We start from the raw sequence: 13,711 nt of genomic DNA, 5'->3' as shown, positions 1-13,711 counted from the left end.
AAGCCTACTCTCTTTCAGTTTAAAGCCATAGCCCTTGTCCTATCACTACATGCCCTTGTAATAAGTCCTTCACCAGCTCTCTTGTGGGCCACCTTTAGGTACTGAAAGGCTGCTTTAAGGTCTCTCTAGAGCCTTCTCTTCCCAGGCTGAACAACCTCAACTCTCAATTCATAGGAGCGAGGCTCCAGTTAATACAGTGCATTTCAGTATAGTATGTAAGATAAAGAAGTAAGTATGCTTTGAGTGTCCACAAAATACATTCCTAGAAAGTTCTTATGAACCTTATCTTCAAAAGAAATTATTTTAATCCCTCTTCATCCATAAATTTAAAACTATATGTAAAAGATGAAGCAAAAACCCCCATATCTGGATAAAACAGAAGTGAAAGGCTTTCTTGTAGGCTATTAGAGCTCTTTTGGAACTCATTTTTCTTACAGGAAAGCAGCCAAAGTAGATTGGAAACTTAACGGCTCCTTTTCAAACTAAAGGAAAGTTTAAGTAGTTTCAGGGCAAGCATCCTGAAAAAGACCCAGTAGAAAAACTATGAAAAAATATTCATACAAGTGAGACATCTTTTATCTGTTAGAAAGTGATAGTCATGATTTATGACATGATCTCAAAATAAAACCTCACTGATATGCATGAAAAATCTGTGGATGATTTGTGGATGACTTGCTGGTTTTGAAACTCCAAATGAAGATAATGGTATTCTGCCCTCCTTGGTGAGGCTGCAGCTTCATTCACCTAAAACCATCCCCTCGTGCAGCATTCCTCCAAGGAAGTGGTATAAAAATAAGCAATTTATGTAATTTATTAAGATTTGGAAGACAGTAAGCAGGCAAACCCACTCTGCATTCAGGTCTCTGCTGGGCTTTGAGCCACATGGCACTGCAGATCACATTTGTCATTTGATTCCAACAGGCAGGGACATTGTCAGCATGGGCTTTTTATACTCGCCATCAACAAAGTATCCTCTCTATCTACTAATAATGTTTGACAGAGAAGCTATACCTTAATCCTGAAAATAACAGTCTTGGTTGCAGATATGGAGCCAATTTTGACCAACAAATAACGCCCACAGACAGGGAGCATAAAGGAGTAAAATAAAGCGACTTTTAAAACTTACAGTGTCCACCTCGATGAGACACTCATAATTCATCTTCCATATACCCATTAACTGCTAAAAACTGAGGGAAGGCTTTGGTGTGTTATACTGCAATATTAAGATTATTTGGCGTACAGTATCCACTTCAAACTGTGGATACAATAGACTTCGGAAGGGAAATAGACTAACTAGAACAAATAGACAACCATAGTATTGAATCACTCTAAATCAAGTATATTTTTAAACAGACAGTAAAAAGTATTACGCACCAAGAGACAGACAAAAATTACTGAAATTATTAAATAATCTTTTGAGACTCAATCTACAAAATCTCAAATCTAATGACATTAAATGAAGTAATATTTTTTGGAAAATTTGTGTCTTAAGGAAAGTGCTGCTGTGTAAAACTTTAAGAAAACCAGTTATCTTCTTTTCTTAATTAACTCCAGCATTCAAGAATTCATTAAAAGAATCTGACAGATCTTCTACAGCATTTTCAATCACTATGCTGCATAAACCGAACAATTTTAAAAGCACTTTTTAACAATACTTTAAAAGAACATAACCAGCAGGTCCATTTACAACATATTTTCAAATCCTGAAACTTAGGGATTCCATAACAACTATAAAATAAAAGCAAAACGTAGGACAAAAGAAGATACTTAATTGTTATGCAGAAATAATCTGGTGAAAAATTAACTTACCTAGGGTTTTACATGCAAAAAGAGCCATGGCACTCTGTAGTCTGTCTGGTCGGACAGCCTGGACCACAAGTACCTTAAAATAAAATATATTCGGGGGAGATGAGTCTATAAAAGCATATAGTGACAATTTAAAATGCAAGACTCCTCTAAGACAGCTGAATTCTTTAAACTTTTCTTAAGAACAAAGTTATCTTCCCTGAATATATCTGATCATTCCTTTCCAAGATAACCTACTGTAATTTTTCCTTTGTAAGTATCTTTTCTATTAATAGAATCAGAGAATAGATCTATACCTAATGTCTATTTGTAAGCTACAACCTTTCCTACAATGTTTTAGAAAAAAGGTAGCTATGTGGGTAGCTAGAAGCAAACTTAGCTTTATACTAGTAATCTAAATTCTGTGCACATATACAGGCAGTAATGTACTAACTGAAATACTAATGTTTCTGATTTCAGTGCAAATTAATTTACAAGTGGTGCATCAATCTCACCACGTAGTTTCATTACATTTCATCAAGAGAAATATTCTTAATACTTTCTGTACAAGGAACTAGATATACTGATCATTCCAGATTTACTTTCCTATAAATGCAGAATTTTTCTGACAATACATTGCACATATAAGAAGTGCTCTTCTGCATTTCATACAATCAAATATGACTCAGAAAAATTCCTTTCCAAAATGGTTTGTTCCTTAATTCCATGCATGTTATTTTAGAAATTTACCTCCTCCATCAAAAACTCCAAATAGACAGCTGCTAAGAGCCAATCAGCATGAAACTACATGAAACTACCTCATCCTTTCTTTGGAATGGGCCTTTGTTTTTTTATGTGGAGTGACTTCAAATGAAAAATCACAGCATCATTTGAAAGTAAGTAATGACATGCTTTCTTCCATAAACACAAAAGGGATTACAGTTTCCCCTTCCAGTGGAGAAGGACCCTCAGGTAGAGGAAGGGATTTTCTCCTCCAATATTCTTGGTGAGTTCTTCATCATCAGGCTTTCAAGAACAGCAATATTTCATGACTACTATTCTAAAAAAGAAGAGGCTGCTACTGTGTTCTGCGGTTTTCAGTCAGATGTGTGAGTTTGTACATTAAATGATGAACTAAACTAAAGATACTCAACAAGCTGACACATCCACCAGTAACAAAGCAACCATGAAAGAATTTTAATACCTATTATTGAAATTAATTCTGAATATTACTATACCTTACAGGGTATACTCAGTTGCAGGCAATACACCAACACAAAAAAAGACTCAGATAACAGAGAACTAAATATGCATTATGGTGAAAGAAAATACATAACCTTTAGACTAAAAAAAATAGTTAAACTGTAAGACAGTGTAGATACTGTCACTGCTTATAATTCAAGCAGGCCTGGATGTAAAATTTGCTTTTAATGCTGAACTTATAATTAATATAATAAATGAAAAGATTACCTGCTGAAATAAGGAAATTCTTTTTACAACAGTAGATGGAAAGTCTTGTTCACATACAGAACTCTGAGAAAAAGTGTGCCACAGACTTTCATCTTCAAAGCAGAGTATCTGATAAAGACCCGGGAGAGAAATCTACAAAACAAATAAGGTATAATTAACTATAAAGAAGAATAGCCATTTGGACATTGTATATTTTAAATAATTTCCAAATACCAGTTATGACCACTACTTGTGCACATCACAAAATTCAATTTTATCCTTGGAGTTAAAGAAGAGTACATTTTAAAATTAACCATTTATTTACTACTACTATTCCCTGGAAATGTATTTGCATTGTATTTTTGATTTTAAACTTAAAGGTCCTTTGGTTTTAAATTTTGGGCTCTACCTTTAAGTCTTTTGCTTTAATTACGATCAGGTTCTTTTTCTACCAATATGTGCTACTGATTCACTCAGTTACTCATTTTCTGTTTGTTTGTTTAAACCTCTAACTATCATGCCTGCCACATCGTTATTGTGATTGTTCCTGATCTCGGGTTGAAAAGAAATTAATGGACTCTGGGTTTAGCAAAAACAGTTCTTGCCAAAGACCAGTCAAGATTTTCCTTCTTGCTGCTCAGCTACATGCAGGAGAAGAGCCTAAGATGGAATTTCAAGCACCAGTACTTTCTTTTAGTTCCCTTCAACATTGACTGTGGCAGGAGGAACACAAGCATTTTTGTTTTAGTGTGATTATTACTCAATTTGAGCAATCACAAACTCTGAATCACTTGCAAAGATGTACAGGGAAATCTGAAGAGAAGACTATTTTCTCAATTAACGACTTTTAATACAATATTAGGTGGTTTTGTGAAGGTCATTACAAAAGCGGAACTCAAATATTCTTTGCAATTTTTCCTATGTATATTTTTCTATCTAAAAAAATTGAAGTACTCTGGGTAGACTTAGAGCATTTTCTAATCTCAGTAAGATGACAGATTCATTTACAAACATTGAAATTCACTGTTAGATGGGGTAGAAATGTTCAAGAAAAAGGGTCAGAAAAATGAGTTTAAAATACTTTATTTTTTTTCAAGTGGGTATGTATTAAGCCATGGTTTCTAAAGGATAGAATAAGCACCTTAAAATAGCAAAATATTTCCATCTGACAAATACATATTTGAGTATTCAAGTCCAAATTCCTATTTGTCAAAACCAAAGTCCTTTAAATTTAAATTCAACCCACCATACGATGCATACCTTCAAAGATGCTACTGCCCAGGCTCGGTCGTGTTCTATCCAAGAGGGAATCTGGTCACGAACACTTCTTTGTGAATCCTTATTGAAGCAAGTTATGTCACACATGTACGTTATATAAATTTTTGGGAAACACTATATTCAGTAATAAGAAGATGAAACTAATTTTTTTAACAAAAATACCATTCACAACAGCAATCTTTCTGTGGCATTTTGCGAAGTTCATAAATGGTATAACAAAATAAAAGCTAATAAAGATTTAAATATGAGACATACTGTTCACAGTAACATTTGCTTAGCTACTTGAGCCTGAAAATACTTTATTATTTAGGGTATCCTTATGATGCACTCAATTCTAAGTAGTTTTTCATTAAAAACAATTGACAGAAATGATTGCCTATCTGCATATGCGCTCTGAGCAACTGACTTCAAGAAACAACTCCATTGCACATATTTGCAGCCACGAAGAAGATGGTTCTTCACACAAAGAGCAATTTTGGGGTAATTCACTAGGCAAAACATCACTTCTGAACATCTCTGCATTGATAAAGTTTGGCCACAGCTCTGTTTTTCTGCTCTTTAGGTTTTTGGGTTGGAAAAAATTCTAAGGATGAACAACACAGCTTAAGCTCCAGTGTATTCATTACATCATTTTTTATTAAAAAATCTTACAATACTCATTAACCAGTCTGACGGTCTCTGCATGGAAATGTATTCGGATTTCTCAACCACTGAGCAACTTCAAAAGTAATCTTAAATGTTCAGCAGAAAAAAATAGAAGGTTTCTTGTGAAAGGATACCTTGGCCCTGAGTCATGAAGTCTGAGAAAGAACAAAACCAGAAAACTCAGAAGCAACTGTAGAAATAAACTTGAGATGGGTCTGTAACATACATTCCAGTTAGAATTGGGGTGATGGATGCATATGCACAGTCTTTCCAAAATCTATGGGTTGTGTGTTAGGTGGGTAAGACTGGTATTAAATTCCATTATACAATCAGATCTCACATAGCTTGACAATCACCCAGTTCACTGACATTTAATTGAATTACAAAGACTCCATAGAGATGAAGGGGAACTTTTGCAATCACACTGAAATGCAAAACCTGTAGTAGAGTCATCTAATGGCTAGAGAAAATGGACTTAAAGGATCATTTCAGGAACCAGTTGCCTGAGAAAACCTGAGTAATACATCGTGTTTTAAGTGACTTGCCATTTCTGCCACCACGCATGGGAACACACCTACTGTCACGAGTATCTAAAATCAAGGTCCTCACACTGGTCATCGTCTTGTACCATTTAACATACAAGACACCCTGATAAGTATTTAAACAAGGCTACAGGTTAAGAGTAATTGTGAACGATGAATTGTGAGCTGAGTCTCAAGGAATGAGCTAGCCTGACTATGAATGAAGGAAAAGTGGAGAAAAGCAAAACAGGAGGCAAAGACTGGGTTCATGATTCCTGATCGTGCTCTTGTTTCCTAAAAACATTTTTCAAAACCTTTGCCAAAATATTTGGCTCAAAGAAGAGTTATAATGGGCAAGATTATGGAAACCTCAGCTTTTTTCTCTACTCTTTTCTACTGGAATGTTATGTTAAAAGTGTACAGAATTGAGAGACACTTAGTAAACTACAACATGCTTGATCAGGCATGCAAAGAAAGTTTCTTAAGCTTGCTCAGTCACCTAGGAAAACATATAAATACATCTCCAGATGTAGAACTCAAGACTAAGGAAAAAGCAAGTAAAAGTCAGCAAAGTGTGTGGACAATTGCATTAATTCATGCAAAAACAACTCATATATGACTCCTAGAGAAAGAGGGATTCAGAAATGCTGATTTTAGTCACAGAAGAGGGCTGAAAACATCCTCAAACATACAGTTACAAATTGTAATCCTGGTAAAAGAAAAAGAAAATAAGAAAAACAAAAAAGGCAAAAAGCTATGTAAATTAGAAAATTAGTTTCCATGTACAAAAAGGTTTTTAAAAATTCATATTTTTATACTACTATGTGAGAAGCTAATTATTTCTTTAATGTATGAATACAAATAATTAAACAATATAGTAAAAATACAAGTTTAATTTTTTAGGATTAAAGTAAATATTCCTTATTTCAAAATATGCAAATAAATGTAGCTTACTGATTTTCTTATGGTATCTCCAATGATCACACCTGTAAAAGTCTCCCATTCCTAGGGGAATAAATAATAACTCAGATCAGTCACAGGATATCTTTAAGAATAAAGGTTGATATGTAATGCATGTAGGTAGACCAGGATGATAAACAAATTAAACCCTAGATTCTGAAAGAGTTCTAAGATTTTTTAAAAATGCTAATTCCCTTAGCAGAATCCAGGCTAAGTGACTGCAGTGCTTTACAAGATAAAGAAGCAGAGGGGAAGTCCTATACCTTCTAAGCACCCACAGCTCCCACCCTATAGACTATCAACTACCAAGAAGTAACAAATGTTGCTGGTAAGGACAGGGCCTGACAGGGCATCAGCAGCCCACATACAACACATAGCTACAGAATCCATGATTCAACAGTGTTTCATGTTACAGTATCCAGCAGATTGCAGGTTTTAGAACAGGGGGCATACTTAATATAATAGAATGACATTACAAATGCTTTGGTTGCACTAAAAAGAGAAACGTTAAGTTAAATTTATATATGATTAAATCTTTTAGAACTGGTATATGTATCCAGGACGGCAGCTTTTAATCATTTTAACAGATTAGGTAATTATTTAAAAACACCACAAAATACATAATGCTCTATTTGGAGGTGGCAAGAAACATACTAAAATTTTTTCATAAGTATCGAAATTTTTGTATAATCAGAACCTATAATTCTGTGATAAAGGTTTTTGACTAGTAGTAGTACTACTGATACAAACCACAGAATAGTTTTTTAAACCCATCTAGTTGAGTCTTGAAACAGCTCCCTCTTTCAGTTACAAACTGAAGTTCCTCTCCCAATGACAAAGAAAATGCTTGTGCACAGAAAAATACATGAAGTATTTTTAAAACCAAAAATTATGTAATATTTTTATGAAGAAAAGCAAAAGTATAATCTGTAGAGGCACATAAACTACCGCAGAAAAATCTATACGTATTGATTCAGAAAGAGAATGTTTCTACTAAAACCCAAGGCATTCTATAATATACTGTTTTAGTTGTACTATAAAATTCTCATCACTATGCAAAAAATTCAAAACTGCAGAATGTTGAACTCTTTTGGGAGAGGGACTTAGAATACTAAATTCTCTAGCAGCATAATAATCAAATTCTAGTCTCATCACATTAAAAACTTTAAAAGAAATAACTTTAAAAGAATAACCATTTCAGCTTCACAAGCACTCTTCTCTTAACAATTTAATTAAAATAACTTCTACCTTTCAGAGAAGTAAGAAATTACTGATATTATTTGCCTGGTTTCATCCTTGAGTACTCAGTGTAGAAATGGGCATTATATATAAAATAGATTAAGCTCTCTAAGAGCTCTAACAGCTGATGGAAATGCATGCTAAACAATAGAAACCAACACATAAGGCTGTACTTAAAAACACTTAAGAAGCCAAGCTTTAAATCAGTCAGAAAACTATTTGCAAGTTGCTGCCATCATGACTTTAGAAACTTAAGAAAGACAAAGCAAGATATTTTCAGAAGCCCAAAAGAAATAATGAAGATGAAATAGGGAACTTCTAATAATGAAGAGTAACCAGGATATGCTTCTACCAACTAGATTAATCTATTTTTATCATTGCTGAAAGAGTGGGATTTTACTTTGTCAATCCATATGTCTGCATTAAAACTACATTGCACTCATAACATCGAGAGGTTTCAACCAACCTTTCTTAAACCTTGTACCTTGAGCTCATATTCTTCATATAATCAAATTCCATTACATCCTTCAAAGGTATTGTCTGATTTTTACCTTTTACCCTATAATGGACTCTCCTCTATTGAACTGTCATCTACTACATCGACTCCTTCTGGTCTCCAGCTTCTAGTACACAAAGCCATAGGTTTGTCTCTCCATTCCATGTAGATATTTTAGAAAATTAAATATGTCTTGACTCAGGCTAATCAGCCACACTTAAGCAAATGTATTAAGTCAATTATGCATATTGTTTCACTGCAGTCAGACTTTACAGAAGTAATTCAACTACCCTATAGACAAATATAAGTAAGTCCTATACTTACTGACAAAAACTTTTTATCTACTTATTTACTGTTCATATTACATTTAAGCAAAATACTTGGGGATTTTCTTCTCTAGCACTTACATTTTCTTGAAAAAGTTCAGGGTGCATTCCTCGTACAAAATGTAGAGCAAACATTAGCTGATCAGCCTGAAATAAGAGCAATAAAAATGTATTTATATGCTCGGCAAAAGTCACCTGCTTTTTTTATAAGCAACATTAGCAACATAAGTGATCTCTAATTCCATAGTAATGACTTAATGACATATACCTTAATGCAAAATTGCTACGTACCTTTGCAACTGAGAGACTAACCCAAAGTGGTCAGTGGAGTGGGTGACAAATAGGTCCCTACTGGGCATTAGTGTCAAACTCTGTAAGGCACTGGAGGTCTCATTTTACTGATAAATAAAATATGTCCATGAACATTACATGACACTGAGAACAAACTACACCACTCAACTCTTTCATCTTCTCAGACAAGGTCTGCAAGCAAATTCAAATCCAAACTGCCTATTAGGATAGTCCCTGGATGATTCAGTATCCAAAATTTGAATGAAAATTGTTTGGAAGAATACTAACTGTAACAGAAACTATTTTGACAAATTAACAGTACAGGTGGGTGAATTCCAGTGCTCAGGAAAATTTCTGGGCACAGTTGAAGCCTAGGTACACACAAACATAGATAGAAAAACCACAGATAGAAAAAACCATCCTTCCCAATTCTAACATGGTTAAAAACATATAAACTTGTATCAGCTATACCTTTTATGAAGACACGAGTAAAGCCTCAGTGTCACAGCAGTCTTTAAAAATTTTCACGGATAAAAGGTGGAAGTAGTAGTGAATTGTTGATGGTGTGAGGAGCTTATTTTTTCTCTCAGCTATTAGAACACAATATTAAGCTGGATGGACCATTAGTCAGAAGCTGCACAGTAACAGACTTGCAGTATTTTCTAAACTCCAATATGAATGCTCACAGTTAAAATCCTTCCTACTAGAAATCTCCCCTCTGTGCCCTACACTTGAAATCTCTGCTCTTTTCTTATGTGCAAAAATTGTTGCCTTCCAATATTCACAAGACGTAATGACTTAGTGGAACGCTTCACATATTCATGACTTCAAATGCAGACATTAAATATGATGAGATCATTCCATGAGAATTCCCTTGGACTTTGATAAACAAAATTTCTAAGAAATATCTGCTACCTCTGTACCTTAAATAAAATGTTGCTAGATTGGGGGAGAGGGGAGGAGTTGGTGTAAAATTTTCAAGATCTCTCCATTCTCACTGATCAAACTCCAGACTTGTGTAATGTCTACTACTACTCAAACCATCTATGCAGACCTACTGTGCATTCTTCAGGCTGGTATTATGAGACAAATACCTCTTGTCATGATAGTTCCATGTGAAAGTAAAACTTAAACCAGAAAATGAAAGGCATATCTATCCTAGGTTTTCAATAAGAAAGCAAGAAGAGAAAAGATACCTGACTGACATAAAGAAGAAACACATTAGGAACATTACATGGAGGAACAAGGGAACAGATGGAAACAAACAAGGTAGCAGGTAGAGATTTGGAACAGGCTGAGAAAAGAGAAAGGAGAATATCACAATGTGGGTTTTTTTTAGAATCATAGAATCATCAGGGTTGGAAGAGACCTTTAAGATTATCAAGTCCAACTGTCAATCTATCACAATCACTTCTGTTTCCTTAAAAAAAAAAAATACAAAAAACCCCCAAATAATCACACAAAACCTTATCATGACAGCTAGGTCAAACACTCATACTAAGGAATGCAAGAAGTAAGAGCAAACAGGAAAAAAAAAGTGCTCAGGAGACGGCAAAGCCCAGGACTGGCTATGAAGCCAAAATGAGGAGCTCTGTGAAAAAATGTCCATAAGCAATATTAATTTTGTCATATCCTAATTGTTAGTCCTCCTCATTTTGCATGTTAAATATCGATAGTGTAATTTTTTGTATCTATTACACAGTACTGCTTATTTGAAGTAGATCAAGTGTTGGCTGCTGAAAGAATACTTTCAAACCCAGTGCACTGTCTTAAGTCAGAAAAAATACAATCTTACCTTAAACAAACAACGACAAACATATTCATACACTGCATGTTTCAATGAGCCAATAAGCAACTTGATTCTTTCCTCAGTGTTACTTGAATCCTAAAAAAGAAATTTTGGGTTCCAAAAATTCATGTGGAAGTAAAAATTTTTTTATGTACTTTGTAAATTTCAGAAAAATTACACAAATAATCTGGATGCTACATGACACCAGTTCTAAAAACATATTATTAAATTCAGCTGCACATATCAATCAGTAGAAGATTAACTGAGAAATTCATGCTGAAGTATTAAGAAATAAATATTTTGGGCCTGAATATTTTGATTATGAACATTATACAACTTTGTATAAGGTAAATATACAAAGAATGAGAGAACAGTTTCTTCTCCTAACATTAATATTCTTGAAATCCCATAGTTTTCACTAGGTAAAAAATTGCTTAGGCATTGAATTACTACATTTAATACTACTAAACAGGTATGTTGATGTTAAGTGTAGTTACTAAACTTCTGGCCAAATCTGGCCCAAATGAAATGAACGTTGTAGAAAATAATAAGTGTATCTTGTCCTTCAAAGGTCAAGACTGAAAAACTAATTCTAACATGAAAAAAGTGAAAAAAAGACAGGACAAAAGAAGAAAGGGGCTGGGAGGCATGGAATGTGTAACAGATAGTATAAGTTCCTTTCTACCATGTTGGAATTTAAAAAGATGAGTTTAAGGAGGGCAACTGGACAACTGATTTGACTAATACCTTTCCCATGCCTAAATGATTCAAAAATTAAGAACCGGATAGAGGAAAAAGAAAGAAGGTAATGAAGGCAAAACCAGAAGTTGAGCTTTAATATGGTAACATAATAGGCAGAAAAGAAAGAAATTATAAAGAAGTGTGAAGTAAGAAAAAAGAAGTTAAAACCTCATGTTGTCGAAAAGAAGAAATAAGAACTTTAAAGAGGGCAAGTTCACATAGTTAGAACTGTGTTCCTGATATGACTGAAGCTGAAGGAAAGTTGTAAATCATGGATGTCACCATAAAGGGGAATCCAAAGGAGACATGATGAAAGGTTGGTGAATGTCTTTTTAAAGTAAAACCAAAGAGAAATACGATGAATTTTGGAGACACTGAATAAAAAGAAAACGCATCATTACTCAGTGGGGCTATTTAGATCTAAAGAGTTTGGTGACAAGGAATAAATTAATTCTGTGCTCTAATAAGGATATACAGGCCATCAGAACACAGAAAAATAAAAATTACATTTTCAATAAGGCATGCTTACAAACTGTATAAAAGCAGACAAAATTTTGATCTTCCTTTGCGTAACTGAGCCCTGTAGATATATAGGTATTTTCTTATTCTACCCTTTGTTGATAAAATTAGCATTATTAGCAGATTAGATCATTAATTTATTTAAATAAAGCCTTCAGTAAAGTTATAATCAACCTTTGTTTTCCTAGTTCATCTTAGACAAAGAGGAAGTCTGAAATCACAAATAGGAGTTATTCTGCTTTCAGACGGCACAGCAATACCCTGATTTATATGCAACGTAAAATAATTTAAAATTCCATGTGCATGGATTCTGAATATCTAAAGTACAACAGTTCAGCATAACTACTTATTATACATTTCATCAACATTTATTATAATTTTTTTTAAAATGTCCAGAGAAGCTAATAAATTCTAAGGATCAAAGCAGATTGATTCTTCTGCAGCATTAGCAGCTTCAGAAGAGAAAATACCTGCTTGGTTTGCAGAGCCCTTTGGAAAAGTCGCAGGAAAGCCGCCAAACTAAAGCGGTACATATTATTAATTTTGGACAAGTCAGAGATAATGAAGTACATCTTGCTGGCACTCTCGGCCAAAGGGAGATAGGAGTCCCTCTCCTGCAGAGAAAAACAACACACACATAAAAACTCGGTGCATTACTGCCACCTACTGCTTATTGCATAAACTAGTACTCATCCCATCAAAAAAACATGTGGATGATTCCCACTGTTTTAGGAAACCGAATCCTTTCCAATTCTCCAAATTGAGGGACCAGAACTCAAGACTTCAATGCTTTTTGATATCCAAATTGGAAACTTTTTTAAAATTAAGAATATGATGGAAATAAATCCCTGGGTCACTGAGGTCTCTTCCCACAACAGAACATATCTCAAAATTCAATGGAAATTTTAAACTAAACTTTTCCAACAGAAAGGGATATATTAAGTAAAAACATCAATATGATCCAGAATGTTTGCAACAGAGGATGGTAAAATGAAGTCAAACCTCGTTACCTGCCAAACACCCTTTAACTCAAACTGGTGGACTTTAAATTGTGTAATTATTCAGCATGTGTAAAACAAAGCAATTTAATTAACAAAAATACTATCTGTGCTTGCTTATCCCAAATATCATTTACTCAGAAAAGTTAATTTAATATGTTACTTATCTTATATTCCTGTGGATGTATGTGTCTTCTGTATATAGAAGATGACTATTTTTAGCAGGAAAAAACCAGTAATAAAAGATTAAAATATTCTTCTACCTTATCAAGGAAAGTCTGAAGTCTGTGAGATTCAGCCAGTGATTCTTGGATGACTGCACTACTTGCTTTAGTTTGATTCAGAGACTCTATCAGATCCTTATTTTCTAGTATATTGCCTTGTGATGTGGCAAGTGTCTGGAAAAAAAAAAGTAATTTATGTTATGTTAAAAAAAAAAACAACAAACAATCCTGTAAAGTAACTATTTTGGAAGCTGTCCATCTTTCTGACCTGTACATATTTCTGAACAGATGGTTATTCCAAAAACTCAGATGATGTTTTAAAGAAGCATGGAAAATAAAACTCAAGAAGGTACTCCAAAAATCCAGATTGCCAGGTTCTGAAACATAAGTCATCAGCAAGCTTTTCAGAATGCTTTCTATGATCAGGGTCTTGGGCACTAAAATCTCCAT

General features: G+C 34.1%; 1 protein-coding gene across 1 annotated transcript in view; it reads right to left on the bottom strand.

Moving 5' to 3' along the window:
• Positions 1 to 13,711, bottom strand: part of DYNC2H1 (dynein cytoplasmic 2 heavy chain 1) — a 157,511-nt gene that overhangs the window by 70,371 nt on the left and 73,429 nt on the right. The window contains exons 68-75 of the mRNA XM_018071346.3: positions 13,301 to 13,435; positions 12,510 to 12,653; positions 10,786 to 10,875; positions 8,781 to 8,846; positions 6,633 to 6,683; positions 4,495 to 4,572; positions 3,256 to 3,387; positions 1,810 to 1,882 (exon numbers count right to left, since the gene is read on the bottom strand). Of these exons, the coding sequence (XP_017926835.2) occupies positions 1,810 to 1,882; positions 3,256 to 3,387; positions 4,495 to 4,572; positions 6,633 to 6,683; positions 8,781 to 8,846; positions 10,786 to 10,875; positions 12,510 to 12,653; positions 13,301 to 13,435 (769 nt within the window). The remainder of the gene's footprint in view (positions 1 to 1,809; positions 1,883 to 3,255; positions 3,388 to 4,494; positions 4,573 to 6,632; positions 6,684 to 8,780; positions 8,847 to 10,785; positions 10,876 to 12,509; positions 12,654 to 13,300; positions 13,436 to 13,711) is intronic.

The sequence above is a fragment of the Manacus vitellinus genome, unplaced genomic scaffold, assembly GCF_001715985.3.
Source record: "Manacus vitellinus isolate BGI_N305 unplaced genomic scaffold, ASM171598v3 scaffold_2_pilon, whole genome shotgun sequence".
Classification (NCBI taxonomy): Eukaryota; Metazoa; Chordata; class Aves; order Passeriformes; family Pipridae; genus Manacus; species Manacus vitellinus.
The sequence above is the reverse complement of the archived record's forward strand: the minus strand, read 5'-3'. Positions and strand labels throughout refer to the sequence as shown.